Source organism: Canis lupus, chromosome 9 (assembly GCF_003254725.2).
Source record: "Canis lupus dingo isolate Sandy chromosome 9, ASM325472v2, whole genome shotgun sequence".
Taxonomy (NCBI): domain Eukaryota; kingdom Metazoa; phylum Chordata; class Mammalia; order Carnivora; family Canidae; genus Canis; species Canis lupus.
In genome coordinates this window covers 58,156,493-58,175,243 of record NC_064251.1, presented here as the reverse complement: position 1 = coordinate 58,175,243, position 18,751 = coordinate 58,156,493, and the positions used below count along the sequence as shown (strand labels likewise).

The window sequence follows — 18,751 nt, the reverse complement described above, 5'->3', positions numbered from 1 at the left end:
AGGCATCACTTCTATTAACCTCTCACTGGAGATGCTTCCCTGAGGGCAGTTCCATAACCATGGATCTGGGGCTCTGTGGGTGGGTCATTGGCCCAGCGTAGAGGGGAGGCAGAGAATTGCTGGGAGATTGGGGTCATTCTGAGAGGGGACCGAGGCCTGGCTAGGCTTGTGTTGGGCCATTTGAGACGGTGGGGTCTCCTGAACGGGAGTGCGCGGAGTTGAAGGAGTGGCCTGATGTTCACTAAAGCCTCGGAGGGTCTGTGTCCCTGCAAGAGGCCGACGTGTGTGTGTGTGTGTGTGTGTGTGTGTGTGTGTGTGTGTGTGTGTTGGGGGGGGTGCGCGCGCCCGCGTGTGTTCCTCCAGGCGCCAAGAGGCCTGGGGCGTCCGGGGTCCCTAGGCTGTGCAGTGAGGCCTAGGAGAGCTGGGCGGGCTGCGGGGCCCTGCCCGAGACCGGGAACGGGTGCCCAGGCGCCAAGAGGCCTGCGGCTCCGGGGCTCCGAGGCCGGGGGGCGGGGGGGGGGGCCGGGGCTCGCGGGCTGAGCCGTGGGCCGGGCCGGGCTGCGGGTCGGGGCCGGGGCAGAGGCGCGGCGGGTCGGGACGCCGGGGCTCCCGCCCCCTCCCCCGCGAGCCAGCGCCGGAGCCGGAGGCCGGGAGGCAGGCCCGGGGAGGGAGAGGGAGCCCGAGCCGCCGCCGCCAGGCCGCGCCCCGCCCCGCCCCCGCCCCCGCCGCCGCCGCCGCCGCCGCCGCCGCTCCCGCCGCTCCCCGGTGAGGCTCGCGCTCGAGCTGCGGCGCCGGCCCCGCCGCCTGGGCCCCCGGCCCGGCCCCTCCCGCGCCGCCCGGGCGATGAGAAGCTGCTTCTGCGTGAGACGGAGCCGGGACCCGCCGCCGCCGCCGCCGCCGCCGCCCCAACGGGGAACAGTTAAGTGAGGCCGGGCGGGCAGGGGCCGCGGAGGCCGGGCGGGCGGGCGGGCGGGCGGGCGCGGGCCCCGGGCCGAGGGGCGGGCGGGCGCGCGGGCGGGCGGAGCTGGGCCCGCGCCGAGGCCTGCGGGCCCCGAGCCCGGCCCGCCGTGGGGACAGGCCCGGCGGCCCCTGCCCGAGCCCGCGCGCGCCGCGGCTCCGAACACCGGCCTGGCCTTGCCGCGGCAGGCGGGAGGGAGCCGGGGACCCGAGTGCCCGCTGGGTGCGGGACGGGTGAGGGGAGGCGGCCCACCTGTGCCCAGGCCGCCGCGGGCACCTGCACAGCCTGAGGACAGTCGTTTCACCGGCCCGGCCTGGGGCCCGGCTCTCTGTGGTCACGTGGATGCAGACCAGCTTGCACCTGAGCCTTGAGCATCATCTGGGGGGCCGGCCTCACCTGTGACCTGGACGCAGCGGAGAGGACACCCAGATGCCAGGGCACCTGTATGAAGGTGGGGTGCCGGGCCTGAGCACCCAAGACCCAGAGTACCCATTCTGCAAGTGTGGTGCGTGTGTTGATGAGCACCCCGCAAGGACTTCAGCCTAATGAGGCTCAGGGGCAGGGGCTGGAACTAGAGCTATGGCTTAGCACCAGGGGACCGCAGATCCCCAGCGACAGGCGCAAACCCATGAGCGCCTTTCTCCTCTTTGTTACCAGCGGACAACTCTTCCTAAATTATCAGCCTTTCTCACCACTAAAGATGGGACTCTTCTGTCCCCTGCCTCTCAGCAGCCTCCTCAGCAAGGCACAGAGGAAGGCCTCAGGAAGGCAAAAGACAAATGGCTGTTGCCTCTTCTCTGCTCCCTGCCCCCGACCAAGAACCAGGGCCCACTCAGGTTTCTGCCACAAAAGCCACAACAGGCCAGTGACTCTTTAGGGGCCTTTGTCTCTGGTGGTTCCTTCTCAGCATAATCTCATTGTACATTTCTTGACAGCTGGCTGGATCTCATCTCATTTTATCAGCTGCACCAGATAAGCCTAGAAAAGAGGATAAGCTCTGCGGAAACCTAGACAAACCAAAAAGCTCAGGGTACTCCGAAGGTTAGTTACGGGACACAGGTGACACCTTTCTTGCTCACTGGAAATTGTTGTGGTCCTTTGAGATACTGGGCCATGCAGAGAATATTTAAATGGGGCCTCTGAGAGATGGGACCTCTGCTGGGATCTGGGCATCAAGCTCCATGTGAAGCAATTGACTGGTTCATTTGAGCCCAGAATCATCTTTTCTTTCTTTTTTTTTTTTTTAATTTTTATTTACTTATGATAGTCACACACAGAGAGAGAGAGAGGCAGAGACATAGGCAGAGGGAGAAGCAGGCTCCATGCACTGGGAGCCCAACGTGGGATTTGATCCCAGGTCTCCAGGATCGTGCCCTGGGCCAAAGGCAGGAGCTAAACCGCTGCGCCACCCAGGGTTCCCCAGAATCATCTTTTCTGATCAACATTTCTCCTTCCTTCCCTCTAGCTCTTAGGCCACACTCCTGATTTATGCTGAAGGCATCTTCCCTGCCTCCCTCCATCCCACTGGCAGGCGTTCCCTCCTTGCAGCTGGAACAGTATACCATGGTTAAATGCAAGGACTTTAGAATTAGACCTCAGCTTAATCCCTGGCTTTTCTACTTACTGTGTATTCTTGGGTAAATTAGTAGACTTTCCTGAGCCTCACTTTCCTCATCGGTAGAGTAAGGCTGATATCTGTCTCATAGGATTATGGTGAGCAGTGAATGAAATATTACAAGAGAAGCATTTAGTTTTGTGCCTGCCATAGGGCAAGTGAGTCAGTAGAAGTTAGTGATTATTATTAAGTGTTAACTTATTAATCAGAAGAGTAGCTTCATTTTTTTTTTTTCTTTAGAGGGTCTTTCTGTTTGTGGTTATTATTTAGCTTTCCTTAGGGCAACTAGGAAAGAATGGTAAAGAACACAGGGCTTGGATTTAGGGGTTTGGATTTGAATCTCAGTCTTCTTCCTGTAGTCCTGATGACCCTAGGCAGGTCCTGGAATCTCACGGAACCTTTCTGAATCCTGATTTCCTTCAATGTAAAAGTGGCTTAAGAATATAATGTACCCCATAAGGCTGAATGAGATGTATGTGAATGCATGTGGCACTACAGAGGGTGTGGGGGAGTCCTCACTAAATTTAGGTGGAATCCAGAGGCAGACCCTGGTTTTCTGGGTTAGACAGTTTGGAGTAGAGAGGGGTTATAAGAAAAGGAATACAAGAATATCTTGCTTCTGTACATCTTACAAAACCACATGACCATGTGAACACATTGCTGGGTCCCCTCTCAGGACCTTGGCAGGGGTAAAGTGGTGGCTGAAGGTTAATTGCTCTTAGTTTTCTGGCAGATCTGCTTTTGGGGGAGTCATAATCTAAAAGTTGTCGGCCCTGCTGCCTTAGCAGGTTACGAGTGCTCCATGCTTCATGCTCAGAGAGCAACATCCTTGCTACACTAGAAAGTAATGATGGAGTTGGAGCCAAGCATGGGAAATGTCAAAGGTGCTATTATGATGATGAAGATAACAAATGACTACATGGCTGGATGTGGTGGGCTGAGAACACTGTATTTAGTAGGTTGCGGTTGAATGAGCAGAGTCTCCTTTGCTATTTGGGTTGTGGGAGGGGAGGCCTGAGGTCCTTGAATGAGCTGCCTCTCTCAGGCTCTTCTTGCTCTCTCTCTGAGACTCTCCCAGTCCCATGTTTTACTGGCCCCTCTCATGGCTATCCTTGGCCTTCTGCTTGCTGGGCTGCCCTTGAGAATTGTGGTTTCCCTGCGTTGTCTGCACTGTGCGCAGCGGGGTTGCCTGTGTTAGCTCTCCTCCGCTCTGCTGCTTGGGAGGTAGAGCCACTGCAGGGTGTACTTGACATTATCTCCCTTGTTGGGAACATCCTGTGGGCACAGGCTTGGTTTACCTGACACACTTCTGGTGAGATGTGGAGCTTGTGTAGGCTGAAATGTGAGAGGCCCATGGGCCTAGAGCCTAGAAGTCACATGCTGAAGCTTGGTAGCTCCGACTTCCCTGAGGACTGGAAGACCATCTTGTTGGGCTGTGGCTAGAATCAATATGAGATCTTTCTATACACACATACACACACAGAGAAGCATAGTGTATGTGTATGTGTGTTTTAAACATAAACTGATCAACAAAGCAAAATATCCAAAAGAATATCCCTTGGTCCTTTAGAACCAGAACAGAATAAATGAATTCTTAGTATGCTAAATATCCCTAAGATGTTTAAGAAAATGCAGATTCCAGGGCCTCACACCTACATCATCTAATCAGAGTATCTGGGGAAGGGGCCCCGGGGACTCGGTGTTTACAGGAGGAACCTTGGGTTGTTGTTGTTGTTCTTCTTCCCTTTTTTTTTCTTAAGATTTTACTTATTTATTTGATAGAGAGAGAGGCCCCAAGCAGGGAACAGGCAGAGGAAGAGGGAAAAGCAGGCTCCCCGCTGAACAGGGAGGCTAGCATGGGGCTCGATCCCAGGATCCCGAATCATGACCTGAGCCCAAGGAAGTCACTTAACCGACTGAACCACTCGGGCGCCCGTTGGGTTGTACTTCTGCTTACTGAAACTTGAAAACCACAATTACAGATGCCCTTTTTAAATTGTAAAAAACACAGAAAATAAAATGTACCATCCTAATCATTTTCAGGTATACAAATCAGTGGCATTCAGTACATTCACGTTGTCTTGCGGCTAATCTCTGGAACTTTTTCATTTTATGAAACCCTATACTCATTTTTTTTTTTTTTTTTTTGAAACCCTATGCTCACTAAACAGTTTCCACATCCCCTCCCCCAGGCTCTGGCAACCACCATTCTACTTTCTGTTTCTATGAATTTGACTAATCCAGGGGCCTTATATATGTGGTATTATATAGTATTTGTCTTTCTATGACTGGCTTATTTCACACCATACAATGTCTTCAAGATTCATTCATGTTGTAGCATGTGCCAGAATTTCTTTGCTTTTTAAGCTGAAATAATATCCTTCTGCATGTATATACCCATTTTGCTTATCCATATTTGTCTGTGGACACTTGGGTTACTTCTACCTTTTGGCTCTGGTGAATAATGCTATTGTGAACATGGATGTACAAGTATCTTTCGGAGACCCTGTTTCCAATTCTTTTGGCTACATACCCAGAAGTGGAATTGCCAGACCCTATAGTAATTTAGGTTTCATTTTTTGACGACTCACCATACTGTTTTCTAGAGAGTGGCTACATTTCCGTTTCCACCAGCAGTGCAGCAGGGTTCCAGTTTTCAAATCCTTGTCAACACTAATTTTATGGCTCTTGTTAGTGGCCATCCCAGTGGGTATGAGGTGATAGCTCATGTGATTTTGGTTGGCATTTCCCTAATGATTAGTGATGTTGGACATCTTTTCATATGCTTATCAGCCGTTTGTATATCATCTTTGGAGAAATGACTACTCAAGTCCTTTGCCCATTTTTTCATCAAGTAGTTGGGTTTTTGTTGTTGTTAAGTTGTAGAAGTTCTGTATAGATCTGGATTTTAACTCCTTATGGGATATGTGATTTGGAAATATTTTCTCCCCTTCCATAGGTTGTTCATTTTCACTCTATCACTTGTTTCTTCTGATGCAAGTTCTACAAGTTCTTTATACAGTATAACCCTGTAGAGAACAAATTATTATCTACTATTCCAGTTTTAGGGGGGTGAAAACCTGGGCCCAGTTTAGCTAATGTGGCTCTGGTCACACAGCTATATGTAGCATGAGAGTTGGGAGTCAAGCTCAGATCCCTGACTCCAGAGCTTGCGCCCTGTCTGTTCTCTGCTTTACTTCCCATTCCCCTATGGAGCTAGCAAGAAGGCCCATGGCAGTGTGCAGGAAGTGGCATCAGTTCGAGAAGCATTCAGTTACAGGAGAGGAAATATGAGGCTTGCAAATCTCTTCCTTCCTGAAGCTCTATGTCATTGCTTAGACCTTAGGAATAGCAGAGAAATGCAGACAGGTTTTTAACGGTTTTGTTTATTTGTTTGTTTGTTTAAGCATTTCATAAGGTTGCTTCAGAGCCCATCTGCCACCCACAGTTCCCCCAATGGCCTGTGTTTGTTCACGCCACTGCTGATATGGCATCTCTTGCCTTCAGTACCTTCATTACTCTGTACCCACTGTCTTTCCAGGAGGCCAGCTTCAGCGCCTGCTCTTCCCTCACATCTCCGAAGGCCGAAGGAAGTGTCCCCTCACTTGCAGTCCCTTTCTTTTGGGACTCCAGTCTTTGAACTCCACAGGTGGTAGCCATGTCTTTTGTCACCGTACCCACCCAGCACAGTAGCACTTCGCCTGGTCTGTGCACTATTCAGTCTTGGCCGAAGCCCAGACCAGTTAAATCACAACCTAGGGGTTGGAATGGGCAGCTGTGGTTTTTACAAATTCCTTAGGGGAGTCTTCTATGCAACCAGCCTGGAGACCCCTTGGCCCCTGCCAGGCCCTCATCCAGTCTGCTTGGACTGAGTCATAATCACTTCTGGAGCCACTGGGAGTGCTGCAGTCCTGCCTCCCCTCCTCTGCAGTGCCTATTCCCAGAATTATGGTGATTGTCCTGGGCTCACTGATGCCCAGCCTGGCGCTGTCATTGGAAGGGGCCCATGGTTCTGCTCTGGCCCTTGCTGCTTTGTGTACCCTTCTTAATACAGTGAAAGATGGGCAGTTTTGAAAAGATGATGGAAACTTGATCCTTTCTTCCTTCTTTTCTCCCTTACTTCCATCTACCCACCCACCCACTAATCCCATAATCCATTTGTTGAGCACCCACTGTGAGCTAGGCACAGGGTAGACATAACGCCTTTGAACAACTACTGTTCTGCTAGGGAAAGTGTGCTATGACCTTCTGAGAGGCAAGGCTGTGTGTTTCTCTGTGTATTTACATGTGTACCTGTACACACGTGTGTGCTAAGGCCATGTCCCCATGAAGAGCAGAGTTCTCAGTGACAGCAGCTGTGAGGCTGGGTGGTCAGGGAAGGTTTGGGGAGAATGTGACCGAGATCTTGAATGGTAGGCTGGTGACAACCTGTTTGGGGGAGGGAGAGTCTGAGGGACTCATTCTGAGGCTATTCCCATGGATGATTACATCCAGTTATTTTTTTTTTTCCCTGTTCATTCATTCATCAAACATCTAATGAGAACCTGCTGTCTTGTATTCAGAGTTCAGACCCGAAGCTTGTTAGAAATGCAGCTTCTCAAAATCCACCCTGTACTTACTTAATCAGTATCTCTGGGAGTGGGTTCAAGAATCTCTTTTAATGGACTCTGCAGGTGACTCATACTGGCTAGAGTTGGAATCTGCTCCAGAATGTTGGATTGTCCATCGTCATCATCGCATACTCTCCCTCACTGCTTACACAAAGGCTCTCCATAAATGTTTGCGGACTTTCTGCTGTGTGCCGGGTCCTGCCAGGTACTGGGAATGTGGGAGATGGTTCAGGGGGAGGATGGCATGGTCAGCCAGGACATGCAGATGGCAAGAGCCAGCAGGACACTAGTCTAGACTCACTAGACTCTGAGTCTCAGGAGAAAAATCGGGGTGATGGAGGTATTTTGGAAGTCATCAGCATACAGGTAGAATGATTAGATGACCACACATATGAAAAGAATCTCTCAAGATCCCTATGAAAGTCAGAGAGGAGAGTGTTGGTGATGAGACATGTCTGGCTGACCTGAAGCCAGGTGTTCTGAGGATTTCCAACCTGACAGCCCATTTGTGTGGCATTGAGGTGACATATTGGCCAGTGTGTAGACACTGGCCATCAGGGGAAGGATATGACTTACCTTATATCACTGAACATCAGGAGAGCATGTCTCTGTGTCCTCCTGGGATGGCTTCCATTTGGAGAGCATCTGCCTTTTGTTGGGGTTCTCCTCCTTCCTTCTCTCCAGGGGACAACATGGCAGCAAGACTTGATGGGAGTGGGCAGGGCTGACCCTGGTTTGTGGTGTTTGTAGGCAGGTTGGGGTGAGGCTCAGAGTGTATTGGAGATTGCTCCTCACTCCCAGCACTAGGTTCCCTGATTTTGCAGTCAGGCCTGTAAGAGGCAGGGCTTTGGCTACAGCAGGGCTATAGAACTTGATCCTGAATTTATTTTTGGAGAGTGAATTCCAGGATCTAGCATGGCACTGTATGAGCTGCAATAACTTGATGCCTATATCACAGTTTATGTAAAATCTGTTTGGTATACAAATGGTTAATAGAAATCTAAGCATAGGTCAGATAGAATGGATGCATTTATACACCAGATTCTTTATTAGAAGTAACAGGCCTTTACTGGGGAAAAAGGAAGTGCTCACCATTGTTAGTTCCCTAGCTGGAAAATTCTTTGTGATCTAGGAGAGCTTAGAAAAATATTTGCTTTAGTTTCCTAATATCTTAGCAGCTCTCCCAGCAGCCTGTGGCCTGTTGCCACCTGACCATACTCAACAGTGTTTGTCAGAGTGATTTGGCTTCTGACTAGGTAAGTGGTCCAGACCAAGTGCAGGAGGCACCAGGCTGCCATTCCGAGGTTCCACGGTGGACGCCTCTCAGCCTGTGTGCTGTCCCCCATGAGTAGCCATTCGCTTGGGTGCTGCATGGACTCAGGCCTCAGCCTGCCATCTCCTGAGGAGGTAGGTCCCTGTACCTTAGCTGCATGGAGGTGGCCTAGTTTGTGTGTCTGTGTGCGTTGTGGTGTGTGTTGGTGAAACCTGGCCATGGGCTCCCTCCAACAGGAATGGGGCCATGTCCTTCTCTACCTGCTAAAGAGTTGTTGGCAAAAAAGGTGCCAGTAACCATGGGGCAAGAGGGGGGAGTGGGTTCTTGCAGACCGCCGCTGCCACTGGCAAAGAGCTGCCCTATGACGGGCACAGGGGCAGCTTTCACTGGGGGACAGCCTGCTCTCAGCCCTGGACCCTGCTTTTAGTGAGGTTCCCATGGCAAGTGAAATATTTATTCACTGCTCTTCCCTAGCCCTGCAAGCTTGGTGGATGTGGGTAGACAGTTTGTGTCTTTTGTGCCCTTGACTTTGCATTTCATACACGCTGATTGCAAGTTCATCCTTCTATAGGGACTTAATTAATCTACTGTTTTTGTCATTTCAATTATAGTAGCCCAATTTTAACCTGCCCCCTACCCCATACTTTGAAATTTCTCTCCTCCAAAGTTGTGTGCGAGTCACGCCTTGGGTCCTCGGTGTGCAGCGCTGGTGCTGCTTCTGAGCTGGCCTTCCTCACCCTGCAGGGAGGCCGAGTTGGGGTTCCTGTTGCGCCTCCTTTGATGGCAGCGCCCCCTTCCCACCGCCCCCCTGCAGTAGTTGCATCCACCCCACCCCGCCGCTGGACGGGCCCCAGTGGAGAGAGGTCTGAGCTCTGTTAGTTGGGTTTTGATTTCAGTACAGGAGTTGATAAAACGAGATAAACCCCCGGCTCACAGGGCCGGGGAAATTAAACAGAGATGATATCAAAGTTCCCCTGAGTTTTCAACTGTGATACAGTAGCTTAGTTTTCTCCCAGACTGGGGCCGGGAGGCATGCCTTTGATTCTGAAACAATATTCAGCATCAGTTAAGCCCAGCACCGCTGACTTTTAGGGATTAAGCACAGTGTTGTAGTAATTCTTTGATCAGCTACAAGGGAGCAGTGTGCTGTCTGTATGAGAGGCTTTATAGTTAAAGTTCATTTCTCTGTGAACCTGGGATGACGGCATTGCCAAGGTGCTGCAGGGCTGGGGGCTGCGGGCTGGGGCCTTCCCCAGGCACTGTTTGCAGTATTGCAGGCAGAAGCAGGAGACGGGTTTTCTCTGATTCAGCCTTGTTGCGTAGCATTCAGCAGGCATGACAGGGAAAAAAATCCTCTTAACTGATCCCATGGAGCCCCAATATGTACATGGAACACACACACACACCCCACAGCACATTCACACATATTCTCCTGCCTGGTGGAGAAATCTCTCTGGGCAGACTCCAGTACCTGCCCAGAGTAAGGCTGTGCAGCCCCCAGCCTTGGAAATGATGGCCATGTGCTGTGGGTAGAGATTGGGATGGAGATTGGGGCCAGGTGACCTGTGGGGTGAGATTAGGACCAACTCAAGGTCGGTGTTGCCGCTGTGCTCTTCCCGTGCCTGCGAGTAGACGAGACTCCCAGGTGCCATCACCGCCTCTGTTCCTCACCTGGCATTTACTGAGAACTGGCTGAATTTCAGGTTGGTTCAGTCTTAGAGTTCTGAGAGATCTCTGCCTCTGTTGTCTTATCTAAAATCCCGGGCAACTTTTTGGCTTTCCCTGTAGAGACCTTCCCTGCAGCCCCAGCTGGGATGGTAGAAGTTTCCCTAAATTGCCCGCCCCTCCTCCTGGTCGGCCTCTCGACTTCCAGTTGGTAATGGAGCCCCTGTGTGCTGTCGATTGTGCTCACACAGTGCTATACATCAACCTATTCCCTCCTGTGCAGTGCTCGGATCTCCCTCATTAGGCCTAAATTTACCTCCGTCCTACACAAACATGGCCTTAGCTCATTTTTATTGTTGTAAATTATTTATGAGGGAAATGTTGAATCTTGAAACTGAGGTGTGAGGAAAATTAATCCCATGTTACTTTTATCTTTCTGTACTTGTCTCCCCTTTGCTTTACTTATTGGGCTGTGGCTGGAGAAAGACGAGCTTTGGCATTTTTAGATATAATTAGTGTTGAAACTGCTTTCTCAGTCGGGCATCAGGCGGGATGTTGGTCTCTCTGCATAGTGTCGTGGAAGGCAGATTAGACCCGGGGGGGAGGACGGCAGGTTCTGCTCAGGTTGGCGGCTGCCGCTTACCTTGGCGTCCGATCACCCTGCGCCTCAGTTTTGTCTTCTCTAAGGGGTAACAAGACCCAGCCACCTCCCAGGTCTGGTATGATCATCCGTCAGGAAGGGACCCCAGAAAGCTTTCTGAGAATTGCAACGCGTTGTACAAACGCAGGGCAGGTGTGTCAGCGCGTTTAGTGTGCAGTTAGGGTTTTGGGACCGGTGGGTCCCTCCCTGTCCGCTGCGGAGCTGCTGAGGATGAAGCGGGGGCTTGTCGCCAGTTGCCAGGCTGGCTAACGTCGGTCTTGAGCAGCCGCCCCGGCCCCCGCGGCAGCCCCGCGCCCCTCTCGGAGGCCTGGCCTGGGGCCCCGGGCGGCTGAGCCCTCGGCGGTGCCATCCCTCCCGGCTCGAGGCTCCACTCGGCCCGGGAACCGCCGAGCGCTGGTTAATAAATGGCCTTTTGTTAGGAAGGTCAATTGAAGCGACGGCAGAGACGCTGTTAAAAGTAATTTGCAGTCAGAAAATATGTAATTCAGGGCAGGCTGCTTTGAGTGATGGCCCCTGCCATGGATATCTTGGGCGTTTCTCATTAAAAGCTTCCTTTGCCGGTGGTGGGGCCTCCTCCACGGCCGAGCCAGCCGCGGCCCCGCGCCGCGAGGACTCATTTGTCTGTATTTCACAAAGGCTGCCTTGATCCCCAGGGTGCAGCAACTGGGGGAGAGGGAAGGAGGAGGCGCGCATCCGAGATGCTCTGTGCTCGCGCTCTGCGGTCGCGTCCTCCCGTCCTCCGGTCTGCAGGCTGGCGGGCCGCCGGCTCCTTTGTCTGCCTCAGCCGGAGGCAGCCCGCGGCCATCTTGGAGCGAGCGGCCCGCGGCCTCCCCGGTGCATTGTGGGAGCGGGGTCGCCCGGGGGCGAGTCTCCTCAGGGCCGGGGACAGCCGTGGCCACAGGACCGGAGTCTGTCAGCGAGTCAACGACTTCCTACTTCTTCCCACACTTGCCTCCTCTCTCCCTCTCACATAGTAGAGGCAGGACCACCACCGCCACCACCACCGCCACCACCACCATCATCATCATCGTAAAAACTTACCTCGGATGTTCTTTATTAAATCCACAGCGTGGTATTTTAGCACTGGCAGAATTTGTTCATTCTGTTAATGAGTTGTTAATTGCAAAGCGTTTTGGTAACCAACAGCAGGTACCCGGAGTTTTCAAACTGCAGCGCCGTTATTTTCATGCTACCGATACTATGGGATTTTCCAGGTGACAATACTTTTTGATTAGCGTTTGGACTATCACTAGCTTCGGACCAGGCTGATGCAGATATTTGACCCTACGCCTTCTTTTTGGAGGACATGCACGCTTATTCATTCACTAAATGCTTCCTGCCTACTGTGTGCAGGAGGCGGCGAGGCCTGTGCTTTACACAAACCTGCTTGGCAAATAAAATTTGAAAAAAGAGAATGATGCAGTGGTGTGGCATGGTATTATCCTACCCCCTGGCCTGGGCTTCTAGAAGTTCATTTTCAGTAGAATTAAGTAAAGCATCACTTTTTCAGGTCCAAGCCGTAGAGCCTGGACCTGAATGCCATCCCTTTGCCTCCATTTCCAGAACACTTTCCTCCATGTGTTTGCAAAGCTTTGCCTACTGAACAGTCCACACTCTGTTGTGCTATATAGAGGCTGTGGATTTGGAGGTGGAGTTTGGCTTTTGTCATAAAGAGAAGTTGAGAGTGTGGCTGCTGCCAGGCGCTTCCTAGCCTTGATTGGATATTTGGCTCAATTTCATTGCTGAGTCCGTTTCCGGAGCCTTTTGTGGGCTTCAGGGGACATTGATTACATGGGTGACTTGCATATGGCATTCTGATTGTTCCCATGTAGAAGGCCGCAGTCATTTTTAATAGCCTCTGCCTTTTCTGATTCAAGGCTGAGAATTAAGAATATTTCTTCTCCTTGCCTAGTTAGGCATGGTGTTTGGTTTGCTTTAGAAGCAGTAACCAGCTTTGAGAGATCTGGTGGACCTACAGCCGGTGGAATTTAATTACTGCAGAAGGAGGTGGAATTTAACTTGCTCTTTTTCACTGCTTGTCCTTTTAAAAGTACTAAAAGTCATTTACATAAGGTGTTACCTCTTTTATTTGCTTTCTGGTGCCCTGCTACTCGAGCTGCCCAGACCCAGTGCTCTCTATATTCTCCTTGTCTCCTCTAGTCACATCAAGAGGCAGTCAGCAGCAGAATAATAATTCCATTTCCCCTCCTTTTCTCCCAAAGTGCCCAGCAAGAATTATGGTCATTGTTAGTGTTTAGCTTTGAGTAAGTGCCCACATGACCTGTGGGATTAAACACAACAAAGGCGCCTGCCAGTCCTCCCAGAAACGGCGTGTACCACATTTCTGGCCATTTATGCTGGACCTGTGTGCCCCAAACCTGCCAGTCTCATCTGCATTTTGTTGGGTGCCTACTGTGTGCCAGGGACTGCTCCAGGCCCTTGCTTTATGTGATTCCCTTAGATCTCATGATGGCTCTCTTGACTGTCAGTATCATGACCTCTTGCTTACTCAAAGTCACCAGCCAGTAAGCCGTAGAGCCTGGACCTGAATGCCATCCCTTTGCCTCCATTTCCAGAACACTTTCCTCCATGTGTTTGCAAAGCTTTGCCTACTGAACAGTCCACACTCTGTTGTGCTATATAGAGGCTGTGGATTTGGAGGTCTACACCTCCACAAAGGAATACTGTAAGGGACAGAAGTGAAAAGTGGTATTAGATTCAGCTGTGTCTGATTTACTCTCAGAGAAGCTACTGGTATCCGTTCAGAAGTCAGGCAGCTTGTTGAGAGGGTTAAGAATGGGTTTGAGTCAAAGTTACCTCTCCGAGCAGGGACAGGCCTGCGTTAACTACATGAGCCCAGTGTTCAGAGCCAACCTGAGAAGAGCAGGGGTCAGAGATGACTTGAATTCTTGATCTGAGGAAAGGGTCAGGTAAGGTCAGGGTTCCTTTAGCCAGTTCAGTATATGGAGCTTAGCTTAGGATATTTGTCCCAAGATTCTGGTTCTCTTTGAGACTGTATCATTTACTTTAAATGGTCAGTTTGAATTTTCTGCTTTCTTTTTCCTATTTGGAACTAGGACCAGTCCACCATGCCTGAAGTCAAAGACCTTTCAGAAGCTTTGCCAGAGACGTCGATGGATCCCATCACGGGAGTGGGGGTGGTGGCTTCTCGGAACCGAGCCCCAACAGGCTATGATGTAGTAAGTCAAGATCCTTGATTCAACCAGTATTTATCTCCTGTGTTCAAGACCCCCTGAGCCTTGTACATAAATGTGCTCCTTTCCTCTAGGAACTTAAACAGGGAGGGGAAGCATCACCAGTGGGAGGGGGTGGAGAGTGTCCTGGGTTGGGAGTCAGAGGACCTGAGTCCACTTGGGCTGTTTCCTGGCCTTGGCAGAGTCACTTGGCCTCTGTGATGGCCATTTTCACCTTCTGTAAAACTAAAGCGTTGGCTCCCTTGATTTCTTTTTTTTTTTTTAATTTAATTTTTAAAAAAGATTTTACTTACTTATTCATGAGAGACAGAGAGAGGTGCAGAGACGTAGGCAGAGGGAGAAGCAGGGCTCCCTGGGGTGAGCCTGTGGTGATCCCAGGACCTTGGGATCACTCCCTGAGCCAAAGGCAGACACTCAACTGCTGAGCCACCCAGGCGCTCCTGGCTCCCTTGATTCTAAACTCACTTCTAGTTATGAAATTTCATGAAAAGGATCCAGGAGTCTGAAAGATCCTTGTCATAGGTTGTCCTGGATGTGTAAGTGTCATCAGCATATTGCCATACATTCTTAAAGCTCTTTACAGTTTACAGAGCAGTTTCCTACCTGTGAACTCATTTGGCTCTCACAGTTCCCTGGAACTCTAGAAGGGCAAGTGTCTTTATCTCCTCCTGGAACATGAGAAGGGCAAGTATCTTATCCTCTCCATTTTGCTGATTAAGAGAATCCAAGCTCTGGCAAGTGAAGTGACAGAGTCCCAGTCCTGGGAAGTAGTGAATCAGGAGCAGACCCCCTTCCAAGTCCAGTGCCCTGACTGATCATACCACGACAGGTTAAGTTTAACAGAGAATTTGCTCTGCTTTTCAGCATGTGTCTCTGGTGGTGTTCAGTAGTACTGATGGCTGGCATTGGTTATTTTGTTGTTTCAGTAGATAAATTATGATTTGGATCGGGCTTAAAAAGTGCAGAACAACATAAGGAGGGTTTGATTACCAGTGACTATGGCCTGAGATTCTAAGGTGGTCTTATTTTCACTTTCCTCATTTTGTTTAAGACAGCATTTTATTCCATTTATTGAAAATGTGCACCAAGAATGCATAAGAATAAAAGAATACAAGTCTCATTAGCCAGCACTGAAAACCTGCTGCTGTGATTAGATTAACATCTAATGTCCTGGGTGGGGGGGATATGACACCTGGTCCAGAAGAAGCCCTAAGGCATGGTTTCTCAATCTTGACACTAGTGACATTTTGGACTAGACAATCAGGTAATTCTGTGTTGGGGGGCTATCCATTGCCACATATATAGGGTGCTTAGCAGCATCCCTGGCTTCTACCTACTAGATGCCAGTAGCATCAACTGCAGTTGTAACAACCAAAAATGTGTCCAGGCATTGCCAGATGTCCCTAGGTGGAGGGAACAGAGGGGCAAAAGCAAACCCTTTCGAGAACACTGTAGTATATATTGAGTCAGCCAGCGCTGGGTCCTGTGCAGAGAAGGAGAAGCCTGTTAAAATCCTTCACATCACTTTCCCAACTGTTTGAAAGCTTATAAACATTTTAAAAGTGAAAGGACAAGGGAATCTTTTTTGACAAAGATTTGAGTCTTACCTGCTGTCTGACTTCAAAGTGCTGTTTGAATGTATAACTTGCTGTAAAATAGAATCATTAGATATGGCTTTGTGCCATAAAACTCTTGGGGAAGCTAATAAAAATGTTCCTGATTTGAGAAACCAAAGTGTCTTTTGATGAATTAGATATGAAGCAGCAAGTCATGAATCAGGGCAGGGGCTCAATGCTCGTGATCTCTGGGAGGACTGGCTCTGGGGTTGCTCTCCTGGGAGGGCTCATGTGGGGGGCTCACACCCAGGGCATGGGTCTCCACATCTTCTTTCTGTTCTCTTTTGTTGATCTGTGTCTTTAACATTCTGCTTGTACCTTTGGGGTCATCTTGAAAGCTTGGCTAGTGGGTGGCAGATGGCCTTTGATAGTCTGGTTTTCTGAAAGTCTTGGTAAGTCTGACAGGAGCAGAATCTATCCCTATCATTTTCTCCTAACATCTAGCTCAGGGCAGAAGAGCGCAGCGTCAAATGAGTAAAATTAATAAGCACATTTCATGATTATGCTCTACCACGCATTATAGTGAAAGGTGAGCGGGGCAAGAGGCTCCGAGGGTCAGCCCGGCAATTACCCAGCCTCTGCACGCAGAGATGGAGAGTGTCCGAGCTCCCTCTGAAAGCTCTTGGTACTGACCACTGGATTGTTCTCAGATAGGATCTGGTTCCCTGGAGGTCTGACCCTGAGTTCCAGGGGTAGGCTGGGAGTCCAGGGCGAAGAGAGGCACTTCTCATTCCTTTTATCTGGGGTTTCATAGAACATCAACCTCCAAACCGAAATGTAAGGCGTTTTATAGTGGCGGGCTTCTGAGATGCTTAGACTGAACCGCAGTGGCGAGGAACCTGCTGTGGATTGTGGCGAGGCCCACTCTGCCTGTCACATCTGCTGCAGGATTAATCCCTCCTGTGTACAGAGTATGTTCAGTACTGTGACCATACAGCCCCAAGAGTTTAGCATGGATGGACTGCTAACCCGGGGTAGCATGACCACAGGCCTTGTTGCTTGCTTGAAGTCAAAAATGCCACATGTGTGTTTATAAAAATTTAATTTTATAGCTTCTCTTCTCTCCAGTTCAGGGGAAGCTTCTTAGGTTGAGGGACTGGGGATTATTTGCTAAACTTCTCAATTTATTGTCTCATTGTCTGCAATCCTCTGTGAAATAGCCTGCCCTTTCTGTTCCACTGCCATACTCTCAGATCTTAGAGTGACTGGTGATGATCCTTCCTTTTGTCAGAGGGCGAGCAGTCGCCTATGTCCTTGTGACGTCACGGCACCTGCATGCTGACTCTATTGTAGACGCCTGGCATTTGCTGAAGGTAGTACATGCTGTTTTATCATATGTGGATGGTCAGTTTTCAGTGAATCATAATGCCATAGAAGCACTTTATGCTAAAATTCTTCTGTGCAGAATTAATCTTTGATTTCCAAGTCACTCTGAGATACAGCAACATCTGAGGGCATCAGGCTGGCCATAGCTGATGACCACCGTGGGTGTATTTCTATGTATTTGGTGAAATACGTTCTAATACATTCTAACTTTTACATTCTTTTGCCTTTCTAACCAAGTGTTTGCAACTCAGACTAAAGCCTTGATGCTGCATTTATAACATGACTCTCCCCCCAAACGGAAGTAGATCCCTTTGATGTAATGCTTTTTGGTAATATATTTTCATATGATAATATGCTGTTTGGGCAAAAACTAACAAAAAGTCAACAATACAGAGAAAGAAGAATCAAATGCTCTATAGAGTTTTAACTTAAATTGTTTATTTATCCAGCTCCTTTTGTGAGTAAATAGTATGTGCCAGCTAGATACTGGGGATTAAGTGGTGAGTGGAAACATCCAGGGTCCTTCCTTCACAAAGCTCACAGTCCAGAGGGAGAGGATGAGAATTATATGATCACACAAAGAAATGTAAAATAAAATTGTGGTTAAGTGCTTGGACAGGAAATCCTAACACATTGTTTATCTGTCAGATCCAGCTTTCCAGACCTGTCCACCTTTCTTGCTAAATTCCAGGTTATGACAACATAAACTCACTCCAACTTACCTCTAGAAATCCCTCCCTTTCTTCTCTACCCTCAGACCTGCCAGTGTCTATCCTGCTGCATTTTCTGCACCTCTCCCACTGCACCACGTCAAGTGTGCTCAGGGTTCTTCGGCTCTGGCTTTCTCCCCTGCTACTGTACTGGGCCATTTTTGTTGGTGACATCTATGAGGTTGCCCTAGGCTAGGTGCAGCTCCCTGCTAACCTGGCAGTGGTTGCTCCCACCTTTCTGGCTTGAGTGGGGATCGACATTCCCTGCTACTCCCTTCTTCTGGGACCTGCCATGGTTTCCCGTAGAACACCTGAGACAGGAATCACTTTTAATGAGATTATTCGGGAGTCCTGAGGATGAGGGGAATGAGAGAATAAAACTCAGAGAATATGACAGTATGCTATTGAGGCCCCATGTCCTTTGACCCCCTACTTGCCCAGACTCCGCCTTCATTCTGCCTATCCCAGAACAGTGTTTAGAGTTGAATCCTGGCCTCAGAGAGAGCAGGAGACTTTTTTTTTTTCCCTCTCTTCAGTCTAAGACCTCTTCCATTCTCTTCCAGAAAAACCTCACCCTCTACACAGGAGTCTTTATGGCGCAATCACTCCAGAGTGACAAATTATCCCTTAGCTCAGTGACTATTTTCAGATGTCCAGGTGGGGGAATTTTCAAGCATTTTGAGACCTCACTATTCTGGAAGACCCCATACCCCAAATTCGTGCTGCAGTGGGTCTGGGGCAGGGCCTGAGAAGTTCATTCTAACCAGTCCCAGGTGATGTTGATGCTACTGGTCCAGGGGCCACACTTTGAGAACCACTCGTCTAATCAAGTCACTCTTAAATAATCTCTACATGTGGCCGCAGGTCTACCTCAGGGAGGACTGTGCTAGCTTTTTCTGCTATTTTCAGCCTCTCCTGATTTAGACTTCAGAAAGTCTCTGAGGATGTGTATATCTATGAGTTTTTAAAAATATATATATATTTTAAAAATATAAATGGAATGGTACTATTCACACTCTCCTAACTTTTAAAATATAACACATTGAGGACATAGATAGCTCTATTATTAATTCATTCATCTCTTTCATTGAGTACACGTGAT

The 18,751-nt window shown here is 49.6% G+C and overlaps 1 protein-coding gene and 1 long non-coding RNA gene across 7 annotated transcripts in view; one reads left to right on the top strand and one right to left on the bottom strand.

Annotated features, from left to right (window-relative positions):
* The first annotated feature begins 733 nt into the window (after positions 1-733).
* The window catches only part of MVB12B (multivesicular body subunit 12B), a 187,080-nt gene continuing 169,062 nt past the window's right edge, over positions 734-18,751 (top strand). Inside the window, exons 1-4 of one of the 6 annotated variants that reach the window (XM_025475165.3) lie at positions 791-918; positions 1,894-1,999; positions 7,247-7,388; positions 13,860-13,982. In XM_025475165.3, the coding sequence (XP_025330950.1) occupies positions 7,350-7,388; positions 13,860-13,982 (162 nt within the window). In that variant the 5' untranslated portion in view covers positions 791-918; positions 1,894-1,999; positions 7,247-7,349. Of the gene's footprint in view, positions 919-1,227; positions 1,410-1,893; positions 2,000-7,246; positions 7,389-13,859; positions 13,983-18,751 lie in introns of those variants that run through there. The other 5 variants (XM_035720531.2, XM_025475166.3, XM_025475167.3 and 2 more) reach the window with 5 other exon arrangements.
* On the bottom strand, positions 5,146-7,270 carry LOC118355665 (uncharacterized). The gene is made up of 3 exons (XR_004818573.2): positions 7,193-7,270; positions 6,867-7,001; positions 5,146-6,328 (listed from the first exon to the last, which is right to left on the bottom strand). It is a non-coding gene; the product is annotated as an uncharacterized LOC118355665 (long non-coding RNA).